The 19,056-nt window shown below is 39.0% G+C and overlaps 1 protein-coding gene across 3 annotated transcripts in view; it reads right to left on the bottom strand.

The window, feature by feature from the left end:
• LOC127833296 (major facilitator superfamily domain-containing protein 1-like) overlaps positions 1 to 19,056 on the bottom strand; it is a 54,548-nt gene that overhangs the window by 34,554 nt on the left and 938 nt on the right. For all 3 annotated transcript variants that reach the window (XR_008027325.1, XM_052358475.1, XM_052358474.1), the window contains exons 2-7: positions 17,234 to 17,442; positions 16,506 to 16,573; positions 12,189 to 12,297; positions 8,017 to 8,113; positions 6,590 to 6,688; positions 3,428 to 3,539 (exon numbers count right to left, since the gene is read on the bottom strand). Coding sequence is in view for 2 of the 3 variants with exons in the window: in XM_052358475.1 (XP_052214435.1) it covers positions 3,428 to 3,539; positions 6,590 to 6,688; positions 8,017 to 8,113; positions 12,189 to 12,297; positions 16,506 to 16,573; positions 17,234 to 17,442 (694 nt within the window). In the remaining variant the exon portion in view is untranslated. The remainder of the gene's footprint in view (positions 1 to 3,427; positions 3,540 to 6,589; positions 6,689 to 8,016; positions 8,114 to 12,188; positions 12,298 to 16,505; positions 16,574 to 17,233; positions 17,443 to 19,056) is intronic.

Raw genomic sequence — 19,056 nt, 5'->3', positions numbered from 1 at the left:
CACATAGTACACCACTTACAGTCCCAGCCCAATGAAAGGGAACACTACAACATAGTACACCACTTACAGTCCCAGCCCAATGAAAGGGAATACTGCCACATAGTACACCACTTACAGTCCCAGCCCAATGAAAGGGAACACTGCCACATAGTACACCACTTACAGTCCCAGTCCAATGAAAGGAAACACTACAACATAATACACCACTTACAGTCCCAGCCCAATGAAAGGAAACACTACCACATAGTACACCACTTACAGTCCCAGCCAAATGAACGGGAATACTGCCACATAGTACACCACTTACAGTCCCAGCCCAATGAAAGGGAACACTACCACATAGTACACCACTTACAGTCCCAGCCCAATGAAAGGGAACACTGCCACATAGTACACCACTTACAGTCCCAGTCCAATGAAAGGAAACACTACAACATAATACACCACTTACAGTCCCAGCCCAATGAAAGGAAACACTACCACATAGTACACCACTTACAGTCCCAGCCAAATGAACGGGAACACTACAACATAGTACACCACTTACAGTCCCAGACAAATGAAAGGGAACACTACCACATAGTACGCCACTTACAGTCCCAGCCCAATGAAAGGGAACACTGCCACATAGTATACCACTTACAGTCCCAGCCCAATGAAAGGGAACACTGCAACATAGTACACCACTTACAGTCCCAGACAAATGAAAGGGAACACTACCACATAGTACGCCACTTACAGTCCCAGCCCAATGAAAGGGAACACTGCCACATAGTACACCACTCACATGCCCAGCCCAATGAAAGGGAACACTACCACATAGTACACCACTTACAGTCCCAGCCCAATGAAAAGGAACACTGCCACATAGTACACCACTTACAGTCCCAACCCAATGAAAGGAAACACTTCCACATAGTACACCACTTACAGTCCCAGCCCAATAAAAGGGAACACTGCCACATAGTACACCACTTACAGTCCCAGCCCAATGAAAGGGAACACTACAACATAGTACACCACTTACAGTCCCAGCCCAATGAAAGGGAACACTACCACATAGTACACCACTTACAGTCCCAGCCCAATAAAAGGGAACACTACCACATAGTACACCACTTACAGTCCCAGCCCAATGAAAGGAAACACTACCACATAGTACACCACTTACAGTCCCAGCCCAATGAAAGGGAACACTACAACATAGTACACCACTTACAGTCCCAGACAAATGAAAGGGAACACTACCACATAGTACGCCACTTACAGTCCCAGCCCAATGAAAGGGAACACTACCACATAGTACACCACTTACAGTCCCAGCCCAATGAAAAGGAACACTGCCACATAGTACACCACTTACAGTCCCAGCCCAATGAAAGGGAACACTGCCACATAGTACACCACTTACAGTCCCAGCCCAATGAAAGGGAACACTACCACATAGTACACCACTTACAGTCCCAACCCAATGAAAGGGAACACTGCCACATAGTACACCACTTACAGTCCCAGACCAATGAAAGGGAACACTGCCACATAGTACACCACTTACAGTCCCAGTCCAATGAAAGGGAACACTTCCACATAGTACACCACTTACAGTCCCAGCCCAATGAAAGGGAATACTGCCACATAGTACACCACTTACAGTCCCAGCCCAATGAAAGGGAACACTGCTACATAGTACACCACTCACATGCCCAGCCCAATGAAAGGAAACACTACCACATAGTACACCACTTACAGTCCCAGCCCAATGAAAGGGAACACTACCACATAGTACACCACTTACAGTCCCAGCCCAATGAAAGGAAACACTGCCACATAGTACACCACTTACAGTCCCAGTCCAATGAAAGGGAACACTACAACATAGTACACCACTTACAGTCCCAGCCCAATAAAAGGGAACACTGCAACATAGTACACCACTTACAGTCCCAGCCCAATGAAAGGGAACACTGCCACATAGTACACCACTTACAGTCCCAGTCCAATGAAAAGGAACACTGCCACATAGTACACCACTTACAGTCCCAGCCCAATGAAAGGGAACACTGCAACATAGTACACCACTTACAGTCCCAGCCCAATGAAAAGGAACACTACCACATAGTACACCACTTACAGTCCCAGCCCAATGAAAGGGAACACTACCACATAGTACACCACTTACAGTCCCAGCCCAATGAAAGGGAACACTACCACATAGTACACCACTTACAGTCCCAGCCCAATGAAAGGGAACACTACCACATAGTACACCACTTACAGTCCCAGCCCAATGAAAGGGAACACTGCCACATAGTACACCACTTACAGTCCCAGTCCAATGAAAAGGAACACTGCCACATAGTACACCACTTTCAGTCCCAGCCCAATGAAAAGGAACACTGCCACATAGTACACCACTTACAGTCCCAGTCCAATGAAAGGGAACACTACAACATAGTACGCCACTTACAGTCCCAGCCCAATGAAAGGGAACACTGCCACATAGTACACCACTTACAGTCCCAGCCCAATGAAAGGGAATACTGCCATATAGTACACCACTTACAGTCCCAGCCCAATGAAAGGGAACACTGCCACATAGTACACCACTTACAGTCCCAGTCCAATGAAAGGGAACACTGCCACATAGTACACCACTTACAGTCCCAGCCCAATAAAAGGGAACACTACAACATAGTACACCACTTACAGTCCCAGCCCAATAAAAGGGAACACTACCACATAGTACACCACTTACAGTCCCAGCCCAATAAAAGGGAACACTACAACATAGTACACCACTTACAGTCCCAGCCCAATAAAAGGGAACACTACAACATAGTACACCACTTACAGTCCCAGCCCAATGAAAGGGAACACTGCTACATAGTACACCACTTACAGTCCCAGCCCAATGAAAGGGAACACTGCTACATAGTACACCACTTACAGTCCCAGTCCAATGAAAGGGAATACTGCCATATAGTACACCACTTACAGTCCCAGCCCAATGAAAGGGAACACTGCTACATAGTACACCACTTACAGTCCCAGTCCAATGAAAGGGAATACTGCCATATAGTACACCACTTACAGTCCCAATCCAATGAAAGGGAACACTGCTACATAGTACACCACTTACAGTCCCAGTCCAATGAAAGGGAATACTGCCATATAGTACACCACTTACAGTCCCAGCCCAATGAAAAGGAACACTGCCACATAGTACACCACTTACAGTCCCAGCCCAATGAAAGGGAACACTACAACATAGTACACCACTTACAGTCCCAGCCCAATGAAAGGGAACACTGCCACATAGTATACCACTTACAGTCCCAGCCCAATGAAAGGGAACACTACAACATAGTATACCACTTACAGTCCCAGTCCAATGAAAGGGAACACTACAACATAGTATACCACTTACAGTCCCAGCCCAATGAAAGGGAACACTGCCACATAGTACGCCACACATATGACGCAGAGCAGCCAAAACTTGAAGCCAAAGTCTTTCACGTCCCTGATGCGTATCATCTCATCTGAAATCAAATAAAGGCAATATTGGTTAGGCAGTATTTGTAAAGTAGGCTTTCACAAATAAACAAAGAATCTCACTGATAATTAAATCACATGGTTTAATAAGCCTGGGCTAAATACATAAATAACTGGTACTTTCCAGTTCAAAAACACTGAACTTTGCACATAAAAAATGCAGTGCAATTTATAATTGGCCTTGATATTTCATGTGATTGTGTTAAAAGCCAAACTCTATTTTGCTGCTGTAGTTTTGTTGTTCATAGGGACTCTTAGACTGTTGCATGTCTATAAATTAATGTTCCTGCCAGCAATAACAAACAAGTGGGCCATGAATGTCCTGAATTTGCTCACCTGAGTTCAAGGTACACAAATTGTGAAAGAATTCACCTGGTGACCCAGTTTTGACACCGTTTTTGACCCTCATCTGACCAAGTTGGTTTAAATAATATCAACATAAATACTGTGACACATTTCATCGAGGTTGAGTAATAAATGCAGCTTCCAAAGTGGTAGCAAGGTTGTTCTAAGATCTCACACAGTGACATATATTTTGGTGGTTAAAGACACAAATAAGATCTTGGCCTAGATATTATCTAGATAAACATTATCACAAGGTAGTCAAGTTTGGCGTCATAAATTCATCCTCTAGAGTAGTACCAAGTTTTTGTTAAACATCTAACATCGTGAAATAGTTTTTGGACACACCTGATTCAGACTGAAACTATGCTTGGATATGTGTCTTTACTGTGAAAGCTGGTCATAATGCATGTGCGTATAGTGTCGTCCCAGATTAGCCTGTGCAGTCCGTACAGGCTAATCAAGGCGACACTTTCCGCCTAAACTTGATTTTCGGTAAGGAGGGACTTCCTTGAAACTCAAAATGCGGACTGCACAGGCTAATCTGGGACGACACTATGCACATGAATTAAGCCCAGTTTTCTCAGAACACTACACATATTTTCAAGATAAACATTCTCACTAAGCTTCATTAAGATTGAGTCATAAATGCAGCTTCTAGAGTGGTAACAAGGTTATTTTAAGATTTGACCTAATGACCTTTAAAAAAAAAGGTTAACTAGATTCAAACTTGGTCTACATATTGTAAAAATTTATTTTTTTAATTAAAAATTCTCTCCAAGATTTATCAACATTGATGTGATATATATCAGTCAACAAGAGCACCGCCTTGCGGATGCAGACCGCTCATCTATTTTCTTTTTAAAGGTGAAGGGACTCTCATTTTCAATCACAAAGGAGGGAGGGGTGGAGTGAAGAGGGGTGTATAGTGTGAGGGTGTGGAAATTGATTACATTATCTTCCAAAAATGCGAAACAAATGCAAAAATGCACACACAAAAAAAAAATCGAGAGGGGGGGGGGGGATTCTTGGGTGCGATGGTTGGACGGAATTTCAAACATAAAATAATATAAATAAATATTTGTGTTTTTTAACTGTTTCAAAAAAAAAATTGGGAGGTGGGGTGGGGGGGGGGTAAAGTGTGAGGGTGTGATGGTAATTTGTGAGATGGTCTTAAAAAAAAAAAACATTTTAGAGGGTGGGGGGATTCAGGTGGGGGGAGGGGGGGGGTGGGGGGATTCTTGGGTGCGATGGTTGGACGGTATTTCAAACATAAAATAATAAAAATAAATATTTGTGTTTTTTAACCATTTCAAAAAAAAATTGGGGGGATGGGGTGGGGGGGGGGGGGTATAGTGTGAGGGTGTTGTGGTCATTTGTGAGATGATCTTTAAAAAAAAAAAAAAAAAAAAATTGGGGGGGGGTTCGGGGGGGGGGGGGGAGGGCACGGGGGATGGTTTGGGTGGAGTCTATTGTGGTATGTCAGGTAAGAGTAGTTTTGTCAAAGTATCAATCAAATCTAATCATAACTAAAGAAGTTATGGCAATTTTAGCAAAATTTAATAATTTGACCTTGAGAGTCAAGGTCATTCAAAGGTCAAGGTTAAATTCAACTTGCCAGGTACAGTAACCTCATGATAGCATGAAAGTATTTGAAGTTTGAAAGCAATAGCCTTGATACTTAAGAAGTAAAGTGGATCGAAACACAAAATTTAACCATAAATTCAAAGTTACTAAGTCAAAAAAGGGCCATAATTCCGTAAAAATGACAACCAGAGTTATGCATATTGGCCTTTTACTGTACCCTTATGATAGTTTGCGAGTGTTCCAAGTATGGAAGCAATATCTATGATACTTTAGGGGTAAAGTGGACCAAAACACAAAACTTAACCAAATTTTCAATTTTCTGAGAATAGGCCCATAATTCCGTCCAGATGCCAGTCACAGTTACATAACTTAGCTTGCACAGTCCCCTTATGATAGTTAATAAGTGTTGCAAGTATGAAAGCAATAGCTTTGATACTGTAGGAATAAAGTGGACCTAAACACAAAACTTAACCAAATTTTCAATTTTCTAAGTATAAAAAGGGCACATTATTCTGTCAAAATGCCAGTCAGAGTTACATTACTTTGCCTGCACAGTCCCCTTATGATAGTTAGTAAGTGTTGCAAGTATGAAAGCAATAGCTTTGATACTTAAGGAATAAAATGGACCTTAACACAAAACTTAACCAAAATTTTCAATTTTCTAAGTCTAAAAAGGGCACATAATTCTGTCAAAATGCATGCCAGAGTTATCTAACTGTGCCTGCCCAGCCCCCTCATGATAGTAGGTAAGTGTACCAAGTTTGAATGCAATAGCATTGATACTTTATGAGAAAAGTGGACCTAAACGCAAAACTTAACCAAAATTTTCAATTTTCTAAGTATAAAAAGGGCACATAATTCTGTCAAAATGCACGCCAGAGTTATCTAACTTTGCCTGCCCAGTCCCCTCATGATAGTAAGTAAGTGTACCAAGTTTGAATGCAATAGCATTGATAATTTCTGAGAAAAGTGGACCTTAAGGCAAAACGTAACCGGACGCCGACGCAGACGCCAAGGTGATGACAATAGCTTATAATTTTTTTCAAAAAATAGATGAGCTAATAAAATGACTTTATAAGAGTACAAGACTGTAAATTGTACAACTCACCAGTTGAAATCTTGGCTCTCTTTAAGACCCGGTCAGCTCTCTTGTCAAAGTAGCCCAGTGCCAGGGCACACAACAGTGACAGTATACACATCACAGCACCTGTAACAGAGTTGGGACACACAACAGTGACAAGATACACATCACAGCACCTGTAACAGAGTAAGGGCACATAACAGTGACAAGATACACATCACAGCACCTGTAACAGAGCCAGGAAACACAACAGTGACAAGATACACATCATGGCACCTGTTACAGAGCTAGGGCACACAACACTGACAAGATACACATCACAGTACCTGTAACAGAGCCAGGGCACACAACAGTGACAAGATACACATCACAGCACCTGTATCAGAGTCAGGGCACACAATGTGACAGGATACACATCACGGCACCTGTAACAGAGTCAGGGCACACAACAGTGATAAGATACACATCACGGCACCTGTAACAGAGTCAGGGCACACAATGTGACAGGATACACATCACAGCACCTGTAACAGAGTCAGGGCACACAATGTGACAGGATACACATCACAGCACCTGTAACAGAGTCAGGGCACACAACAGTGACAGGATACACATCACACACCTGTAACAGAGTCAGGGCACACAACAGTGACAAGATACACATCACAGCAGCTGTAACAGAGCCAGGAAACACAACAGTGAAAGGATACACATAACAGCACCTGTAACAGAGCCAGGGCACACAAAAGTGTCAAGATACACATCATGGCACCTGTAACAGAGTCAGGGCACACAACAATGACAAGATACACATCACAGCACCTGTAACAAGTGAAAGTGTTCTAGTGGAAATGTTGCGCATTCACATTAAACAATTTTTTTAAGTACAAAAAGGGGACAAAATTCGGATAAATTGCAGGTCACAGTTATGGAACTTGGCTATTAACCTTACAAAATTATCGTGAACAAATGTGTGAAGATTCAGTTGAATAACAGAAACAGGGATATGGAGATGTTGCATATTTTCCTTAACCATAGGTAGACATCGTAGTTATGGTGAGTATTATAGCTCGTAGTATTTGGTGAATAGTCAAGCTAAAAAAAGAATTATGGTTTAAGACGGATAAGGTTAACAATCATTGGTTAATTCAAGCTATCTTACAGGTGTTATAAGAATTAGCATTATATCATCTAAATTATGTTCTTGTTTGCCTGCTTAAAAGGCACTCGCAAATATTGATTCCATCATAATCATGGAACATTCTCATACTTTCAACTCAACTAAAATTTCACAGAGGATTTAACAAGGAAAAAATGCAAAATTTAGTTTTCTTAACTTAACCTTTTTTGAGTTTTAATTGATCAGTGAATTCATGGTAACTAAATTTTGTTTTTCTTCTTGATCATAAAATCGGATTTAATCACTAAAGTGCTGGTATATTTAGTGGTCTCACCAACAAGCAGTGCAATGCCCAGGCACTTGTATCCTGTAGACCACTTCTCTATAAAGGTGTACAGGGGCTGCATTACATTCATGTTCACAGTGCTACCCTGAAACAAGATCAGAATATTATATTAATGTTTACTTTGCTACCATGAAACAACATCAGAACAGCACATGACATTTATTGTGATAAAAAGCTACCCTGCAACAAGATCTACATGGCACATTATATTTACTACCCTACCCTGCAACTTTATCAAAATAGCAAATCATATTAACTATGCTACCCTGCAACAAGATCTACATGGCACATTATATTTACTACACTACCCTGCAACTTTATCCGAATAGCACATCATATTAACTATGCTACCCTGCAACAAGATCTACATGGCACATTATATTTACTACGCTACCCTGCAACTTTATCCGAATAGCACATCATATTAACTATGCTACCCTGCAACAAGATCTACATGGCACATTATATTTACTACGCTACCCTGCAACTTTATCCGAATAGCACATCATATTAACTATGCTACCCTGCAACAAGATCTACATGGCACATTATATTTACTACGCTACCCTGCAACTTTATCCGAATAGCACATCATATTAACTATGCTACCCTGCAACAAGATCTACATGGCACATTATATTAACTATGCTACTGTGCAACAAGATCCGAATAGCACATCATATTAACTATGCTACCCTGCAACAAGATCCGAATAGCACATCATACTAACTATGCTACCCTGCAACAAGATCTGAATAGCACATCATATTAACTATGCTACCCTGCAACAAGATCCGAATAGCACATCATATTAACTATGCTACCCTGCAACAAGATCCGAATAGCACATCATATTAACTATGCTACTGTGCAACAAGATCCGAATAGCACATCATATTAACTATGCTACCCTGCAACAAGATCCGAATAGCACATCATATTAACTATGCTACCCTGCAACAAGATAAGAATAGCACATCATATTAACTATGCTACTGTGCAACAAGATCCGAATAGCACATCATATTAACTGTGCTACCCTGCAACAAGATCGGAATAGCACATCCTATAAACTGTGCTACTGTTCGACAAGATTGGAATAGCATATCATATTGTGCTAAACTAATATGGGATCAGAATGTCAAAAATGTTAACAATCATCATGGTACCTTAAATAAGGATCAACATTGCAAAATCATGTTCATCGTGCTTCACTGACATTGGATGCAACATAGAAATGGGATTAATTAGTTATAGTCATGTTCACTGTCATATGGGATCAGAATAACACATCCCATTTACTGTGCTTATGTAAAATGGAATCAATATGTCACAATATGATATGGAAACAAAATATTGCATCACTTGAGTGCTCAACCATGACATGGGATCCACATATCGCATTATGTTTACTGTGCTGCCTTGAAATGGGATCATTATATCACAGTCATTTTCACTTTGCTTACTTGAATGGAATCCTTTCATCTGTTAAGGTTAGTGACTTTTCTTATTTTCTTATTATTACATGATTATTGGTTTACAGAAACAAGAGCACCGACTAGCGGGTGCAGACCGCTCATCTATTTTTCTTTTTAAAGGTGTAAGGACCTATCTCAATTTCAATCACAAAGGAGGGAGGGGTGGAGTGGAGAGGGGTGTATATTGTGGGGGTGTGGTCATTTATTACATTATCTTCCAAAAATGCAAAAAAAAATGCAAAAAATTATTTATTTATTATTTTTTTTTGGGGGGGGGGGTTATTGGGTCGGATGGTTGGACGGTATTTCAAAAATAAAATAATAGAAATAAATATTTGTGTTTTTTAACCATGTTTGAAAAAAACAAAAGATGTGTTTGTCAGAAACACAATGCCCCCTATTGCGCCCCTTTGAAAAAAAAAAATTTGCTTTTTTTTACCTTTGACCTTGAAGGATGGCCTTAACCTTGAACTTGCACCACTCAAAATGTGCAGCTTTATGAGAATGCCGCTTTGAAATATAATTTTATTGGCCTTTGACCTTGAAGGATGACCTTGACCTTGAACTTCCATCACTCAAAATGTGCAGCTTCATGATAACACCGCTTTGAAATTATTCTTTTTTTTACCGTTGACCTTGAATGAAGACCTTGACCTTGAAGAATGACCTTGACTTTGAACTTCCACCACTCAAAATGTGCAGCTTCATGAGAACGCCACTTTGAATTAAAAAATAATAATTGACCTTTGACCTTGAAGGATGGCCTTGACCTTGAAGGATGACCTTGACCTTGAACTTCCTACACTCAAAATGTGCATCTTCATGAGAACGCCGCTTTGATTTTTTATATTTTTTTGACCTTGAAGGATGACCTTGACCTTGAACTTCCACCACTCAAAATGTGTAGCTTCATGATAACGCCGCTTTGAATTAAAAAAAAATATTGACCCTTTGACCTTAAAGGATGACCTTGACCTTGAAGGATGACCTTGACCTTGAACTTCCACCACTCAAAATGTGCAGCTTCATGATAACGCCGCTTTGAATTCTTTTTTTTTACCTTTGACCTTGAAGGCTGACCTTGACCTTGAAGAATGACCTTGACCTTCCTACACTCAAAATGTGCAGCTTCATGAGAACGCCGCTTTGATTTTATTTTATTTTTACCTTTGACCTTGAAGGATGACCTTGACCTTGAAGGATGACCTTGACCTTGAACTTCCACCACTCAAAATGTGCAGCTTCATGAAAACGCCGCTTTGAAATTTATATATTTTTTTTTTACCTTGAAGGATGACCTTGACCTTGAACTTCCAACACTCAAAATCTGCAGCTCCATGAGATACACATGCACGCCAAATATGAAGTTCCTATCTTTAATATTTAAAAAGTTATGGCCAATGTTAAAGTTTTCGGACGGACAGACGCCATATATTTGACATTTGACCTTGAAGGATGACCTTGACCTTCACCTTTCACCACTCAAAATGTTCAGCTCCATGAGATACACATGCATGCCAAATATCAAGTTGCTATCTTCAATATTGAAAAAGTTATGGCCAATGTTAAAGTTTTCGGACGGACAGACGCCATAAATTAGACATATGACCTTGAAGGATGACCTTGACCTTTCACCACTCAAAATGTGCAGCTCCATGAGATACACATGCATGCCAAATATCAAGTAAAAAAAATAATGGGGGGATTGAGGGGGGAGTTGTTTTGTCAAAGTATCAATCGAATCTAATCATAAATAAAGAAGTTATGGAAATTTTAGCAAAATTTAATAATTTGACCTTGAGAGTCAAGGTCATTCAAAGGTCAAGGTCAAATTCAACTTGCCAGGTACAGTACCCTCATGATAGCATGAAAGTATTTGAAGTTTAAAAGCAAAAGCCTTGATACTTTAGAAGTAAAGTGGATCTTAACACAAAATGTAACCATATATTCAAAGTTACTAAGTCAAAAAAGGGCCATAATTCCGTAAAATTGACAACCAGGGTTATGCAACTTGTCCTTTACTGTCCCCTTATGATAGTTTGCGAGTGTTTCAAGTATGAAAGCAATATCTATGATACTTTAGGGGTAAAGTGGACCAAAACACAAAACTTAACCAAATTTTCAAGTATAAAGGGCCAATAATTCCGTCAAAATGCCAGTCAGAGTTACATAACTATGCCTGCACAGTCCCCTTATGATAGTTAGTAAGTGTTGCAAGTATGAAAGCAATAGCTTTGATACCTAAGGAATAAAATGGACCTAAACACAAAACTTAACCAAAATTTTCAATTTTCTAAGTATAAAAAGGGCACATAATTCTGTCAAAATGCAAGCCAGAGTTATCTAACTTTGCCTGCCCAGTCCCCTCATGATAGTAAGTAAGTGTACCAAGTTTGAATGCAATAGCATTGATACTTTATGAGAAAAGTGGACCTAAACGCAAAACTTAACAGGACGCCGACGCCAAGGTGATGACAAAAGCTCATAATTTAAAAAAAAACAAATAGATGAGCTAAAAAATGAAGAAAAGCAAACAAATAAGATTTATACATTATAGTTATATATGTAATGGGTACATCATGTGTAGTGAAATGTCAGTAGGGATTTACTACCAGCTATGCTAGAAACAAGTTAAACTTTTTATCAGGGCTGACATATGATGAAGACAAAATAAGGACCCACCACTCTAGAAAAGCTCAGCTGCAGTCCAAACACCATGTTGAGTTCCCTCCCTTGAAACCATTTCACAGCATACGTGTTCTGGGCCACTGCGAGGGACTCACCGCCAATTCTGCAGTAGGAATGATCAAATGAGTGAACAATAAAACAGGGCTTAATGTGTCGTCCCAGATTAGACAGTGGAGTCTGCACAGGCTAACCAGGGATGACACTTTCTGCCTAGATTTGCTTTTTTCTAAGAAGAGACTTCTTTAAAGAAAAAATACCGTAACAGCAGAAAGTGTGATTCCTGATTATCGGGTGCTGACTGCCCAGCCTTATCTGGGATTACCCTATACACAAATAAATTGTGCCCTGTCTTCCCAGAGTGAGCTCAATTATATTAAAATGAGATTTTAAATAAGGTGAAATTTATAATCAAGTTATTTAAAAGACAATCAATTTTGATGGAATCTGATACCAGTACATGATAATAACACAACTCATATCATTGCAGCTTTTTTAGCTTCTATGAATGTTATGATATCTGGTATTCATTTATCTATCCTATATATAAGCATGTATTGATACATTAGGAGGAATATAACAAGAGCACCGCAAAACGGGTGCCAAGCACGGCTGCGAAAACTTTTCAGAATTATTTTTATTTTTATTTTTTTGAGGTCACAGTGACCTTGACCTTTGACCTAGTGACCCAAAAATGGGTGTGGCATGTAGAACTCATCAAGGTGCATTTACATATGAAGTTTTAAAGTTGTACGTGGAAGGACTTTAATTTTAGAGCCAATGTAAAGGTTTTAGCACGACGCCTACTGCAGACGGCTGACGGCAGACAGGGGACGACACGACGAGCTGGCTATGACAATACCTCGGGTTTTCTCCAAAAACAGCTGAGCTAAAAATCAAGATATAGGTCCAACCGACTCTTACTTATTTTGCCTAGTATTTGTGATAAATAATGTAAAAGTTTGTGAACATGGAGACAGAAGTTTAACACTGTTTTTCTCTTACATGGTTTTTATTATTCAAAATACAATAGATATTTTATCGCAAAGCAAGTGTATAAGCAATATTGAAATAAAAAAAATAAACAAACAGAGCTGAAAGTGAAGTATGAAGAAAAACAAATAATGCTAACCTTAATCATATTTATACATATTTCTGTGGATGAATTCTTAAAAAAAAAAAATCATGGCTAATTTTTCGTCAATAATTGCATCGTTGAACTGCATCTATTCTTATAGATTATTAGATGTTTCACTGTACAATACGGAGATATATTTGGACGAGCACACAGTTTAACGTCATATTGGACGTGTGCAAGTCCAAATATATCACGTATTGTACAGTTTAAACGTCTAATAAGCTTTTAATTCTATATCCTTTTCTTCAGCTCTTTGTTTCATTTTAATTTTGATTTTAAAATGCTTTAATTGCATCTATATGCTATTTTCAAGACAAGCGCCCGTGTGAGTTGATTATAGTACATTCGGATACTTTTTGTCGGTAACGGCTTTTATCGTTATAAAACAATTGCTTAGTGCACTTGTACTTAACTGTCCAATATAGAAAAAATACAGACTTTTTGGATCCAATACCGGAATATATTGGACGGTCACGTGGTACATATGAAGAATGCCAATTGGATGAATTTATTGGATATAGAATAATATATAATTATTGCGGTACAGGTGGTCTTTTCCATAATAGAATTTTCAAATATCAACATATAAAATTCTGTCATAAAATGCCACTCATCTTCAATTACATAACACTGCTGACCTTTTCTTTAACGGAAGGGTATGCCAACTACCTCATTGCAGTTCCCACGTGTGAACAGAAATTCTTTATTTACGAAGATCAAATCTTTTATTTATATACATGCATGTAAATGATTAAAGGAAATACAGTAGCTGTGGATTAATGCTCTTTGGAAACAAAAAATTGTTATAACACATGGCCAGGACAAATCAGTGATTTTGTTTCTTCTTTGTAAAGTACCTGTTAAAGGTACTTTCCCAATTGAGAAAAAACTAAAAAAACTTCAAATTGTATTTCCATCTGAAAATTCCCAAAATGAAACAAGAGATGTGTTTGTCCAAAACACAATGCCCCCTATTGCACCACTTGAACGCTATAAATATGACCTTTGACCTTGAAGGATGACCTTGACCTTGACCCTTCACCACTCAAAATGTGCAGCTCCAAGAGATACACATGCATGCCAAATATAAAGTTGCTATCTTCAACATTGCAAAAGTTATGACCAAGGTTAAGGTTTTGACCCTGCTTTGAAGTCATATATTTGACCTTTGACCTTGAAGAATGACCTTGACCTTTCACCACTCAAAATGTGCAGCTGCATGAGATACACATGCATGCCAAATATCAAGTCGCTATCTTCAATATTGCAAGTTATTCAATATTGCAAAACTTTAACCAAGGTGAAAGTTTTCCACAGAATAACAGACAGACAGATAGACCAAAAACAATATACCCCCGATCATTCGATCCGGGGGCATTAAAACTTTTTTTGCCAAATTATCTTCAAGTGAACACATAAAATGAGCACTGAAACTGAGCATTTAAAGCCAAAATGAATGTAAATAAATATTTAAATAGGTTTGTGCCATTTATACTAAGCAATTAATAAGACCCATAATTCCTTATCTTATGATTTCATTATGCGAATTTTCCCAACTTCAGCGTTTTACGATCTTATTTTTCCCTATTTGTTTGTTACGGGTTAACTTGCAACACCATTTTAAATTTTCAACAGTAAGCCAAATAATACAGCTTAGTGTAGTAATAAATAAATGTGAAGACTACATTACGCAAATATAGAGGTGAAGACTTACCCATATATCTGAAGATTGTTACCCATATATGTAATGACTGTGTTAACCAAATATAAATGTGAACAGCATAACTCACATTTAATGTGAAGACTGCATTCCCTAAATATAAATGTGAAGTCTGCCTACCTAAATAGAAATGTGAAGACTGCATTCCTTAAATATAAAAGTGAAGACTGCATTCCCTAAATATAAATATTAAGACTGCTACCCAAAATAGAAATGTGAAGCCTGCCATCCAAAATATAAATGTGAAGACTGCATTCCCCAAATAAAAAGTTAAAGACTGCCACCCTAATATAAATGTGAAGATTGCCCCCCTAAATATAAATGTGAAGACTGCATTCCCCAAATAGAAATGTTTAGACTGCCACCCCAAATATAAATGTAAAGACTGCCAACCTAAATCTTAACATGAAGACTGCATGCCCCAAAGAGAAATATGAAGACGGCCACCCTAATTATAAATGTGAAGACTGCATTCCTCAAATAGAAATGTGATGACTGCCACCCCAAATATAAATGTGAAGATTACATTCCCAAATTATAAATGTGAAGACCACATACCCTAAATATAAAAGTGAAGACTGCATTCCCTTTATATAAATGTAAAGACTGCTACCCTAAATATTAATATGAAGACTGCATTCCCAAAATAGAAATGTGAAGATTGCATTCCCCAAATAGAAACGTGAAGATTGCATTCCCCAAATATAAAAGTGAAGACTGCATTCCGTAAATATAAATGTGAAGACTGCATTCCCCAAACAGAAATGTGAAGATTGCATTCTATAAAAAGAAATGTAAAAACTGCATTCCCCAAATAAAAAATTGAAGACTGCATTCCCCAAATAAAAATGTGAAGACTGCATTCCCCAAATACAAATGTGAAGACTGCCACCCCAAACATAAATGTGAAAACTGCATTTCCGAAATAGAAATGTGAAGACTGCATTCCCCAAATAGAAATCTAAAGAATGACATCCCCAAATTTAAATGTGAAGACTGCATTCCCCAAATAGAAATGTGAAGACTGCCACCTTAAATATAAATGTGTAGACTGCATTTCCCACATAGAAATGTGAAAACTGCATTCCCCAAATAGAAATGTGAAGACAGGTCTGCCACCCCAAATAAAAATGTGGAGACTGCCACCACAAATAGAAATGTAAAGACTGCATTCCCCAAATATAAATGTGAAGATTGTTGCCCTAAATAGTAAATATAAATGTGAAGACTCTCACCCTAAATAGAAATGTGAAAACTGCTTTCCTAAAAAAGAAATGTGAAGAATGCCACCCTAAATATAAATGTGAAAACTGCCACCCTAAATATAAATGTGAAAACTGTCATCCCAAATATATATGTGAAGACTGTATTCTCAAGTGTAAAAGTGAAGACTGTGTTACCCAAAATTAATTGGGAAAACTGTGTTTATCAAATATAAATGTTAAGACTTAGTTACCCAAATATAAATCTCCCAGCACACATCAGCCAGTACTTGTTCGTAAAGGATCCTAGAGCAAAAACAACCTGAAATGAAGACATTTAAAACTTGTAATTTTTCGTCAAAATCAGAGCATTACATGAATCAGAAATCGGGGAATGTGTGTTATTTTATTTCATTTCAGTGCTTTTGTGCATATTGTGTTGGGCTGAATTATTATGTAGATAACAAAAATTAGGCGAAAAAGAAAAAACACTATTTTCACATGTTTAAATGAAAGCTAAACAATGTTTGAGAATAGACAACGATCAGGGACACAAATGTAAAACTAACAACTGACCTGAGTTGCCTTCAGTTATTCTTTCTGTTTTTCTCGTAAAGAGGAAATAGGGGTTTATTATATATCTTGGGGCCCACCAAATAATTTAGGGGCCAATCATGGCCCAAGCTCTTGGCTAATTTATATCCCTATGGACTATACTTAATATATCATCCTTGCCATGGGAAAACTGCCTTTATGAATGTGCCTAAAGTGTTGTCCCACATAAGCCTGTGCTGACTGCAGGGATGACATTTTCTGGGTTTATTGTATTGTTTGTTAAAAGGAACTTTCTTCTTAGTGAAAAACTTGTTTAGGCAGAAAGTGTCATCCCTGATAAGCCTGTAGAGACTGCACAAAATAATCTGGCAAAACACGAACATGAAATAAGCCCAGTTCTCCCATTAAAAGGCTCTGGGTAGCGTACCTGTCCAGCAGTCACAAACAAGCTGAAGATGACAGCTCCCAGTCGCACACCCATGACCCGGTCAATGAGAAAGCCTCCAAAGAAGCAGAGGATCACATTGGGCCACGAGTACCAGGCGTAAAACCCCATGAACTGGCTCACTGAGATACCCAGGTCTCGTGTCATGTTATCCTGTAGGGCTGCAGGGTTGTCGTAACAAAAGTAGCTCCCTGCAAACATTATTAGTTTATTACTATTACTGACGCTTGATTGGTCACTGTATGCTCAGGTATTACTAAACCCTTTGCATGCTGGGAAAGTTGTTGTCTGCTGAATTTCTAAAATTAGCATTTTCTTCGATTTTTTTCAAAGAATACTATTAGAATGGCAAACAGTTAGGATCCTGATGAGACGCCACGTCCTGTGGCGTCTCATCTGGATCCAAGCTGTTTGCAAGGCCTTCAAAATTTGGTTCCAGCACTGAAAGAGTTAAAGTATCCTGGGTACTAAAGTATACTACTTATTACAAAGGGTACAGAAAATATACTAAAACGTACCCTGGAGTATGGCCGGGAGCTTTAAGGTATTTTCTGTACATAGTTTATATATTATACTTAAGAGTACCTGGGGTACTTTTAAGTAGTACCTGAGCCAACAACGACCAATTGAGCTTTAATAACAAATGTATTTTTCAAAAATGTTTTTTTAAACAGTTGTAATGATATATGCATCTTAATATGGTATGTTTAAAAATACAGAATTTATCATTATTATGATTAGACCTGCAAGCTTTTTAATATTATCGACCAATCACAATTAACATTCTAAACTTTAAAGTAACCATGAGCTGAAAAGTTGTTTGCTAAACAAACAAACAAAACAAAAACAAACAAACACGTCATAATGCCGAGCTAAGCCTTTATTTGTCAGTCAGCATTCCGCTGAAACATGACTGGCATGTATGTGCCCCGACCCGGGATCGAACCCGGGACCTCTGGATTTTAACGCAAGCGCCTTATCCACTAAGCTACGGAGGCACTCTGTGCTAGCTTCAACCCTTTCAGTTAACCAGATTTTAACCATGCAGTATGGTCTAATCCTTGTGTTGAACTTTGGGTCTAATCATGAGAGTACTGATAAACCTTTCTATTCAATCATCATTTGAAATGATGAAATATTCTTCTCTTCATCATCTGATACAGCACTCCTTCTAAATAGAAGATTTTGTGTGGGCGCCTATTGGTTCAAGTGTGAAAACTGTACAAAAGGTGCTCCGTTGGGTGTTAGTTTAAAAGTGTTTACAGGTGGAACATTACAGGAACATTTACCATCGTGATACCAATAACTGCCCATCCTTGTCACTGACTCCACCTGCCTAGAAGGGTTAAAGACTGCTCGGGCCCAGCTCAGAGCCTCACCCTCTAGGACAGCGTAACCAGCCAAAACCTGTACATAGTTTTATTACCTATATAGTCTTTTAGATTTTAAATTGGTAGAGACCCAGTGGCTGTCTCATCCCTCAGTTACATGTAGGTCAACCGTACAGTCTATAGATTTAGACTCCTGACCTTTACGCTCAGTCTCACTATGAGACGCAGCGCCCCTGTGCGTGATCCGGCATCTTCTGGGATGAACCGGGGCTCTACCGGGATGAACTGGGGCTCCGCCGGGATGAACCGGGGCCTCACTGGGAAAGTATTAAAATGTTTAATACCTCCGGGATGAACCAGGAGTCACCAGAAAGGACCAGCAATGACCCGCGTGGCACCCGGAACAACCGGGACATCACCAGGAACAACCGGGACGGCACTGTAGCTCCACCGGGGCCCATACAGACCCCAGTA

The sequence above is a fragment of the Dreissena polymorpha genome, chromosome 6 (genome assembly GCF_020536995.1).
Source record: "Dreissena polymorpha isolate Duluth1 chromosome 6, UMN_Dpol_1.0, whole genome shotgun sequence".
NCBI classification, from domain to species: Eukaryota; Metazoa; Mollusca; class Bivalvia; order Myida; family Dreissenidae; genus Dreissena; species Dreissena polymorpha.
The sequence above is the reverse complement of the archived record's forward strand: the minus strand, read 5'-3'. Positions and strand labels throughout refer to the sequence as shown.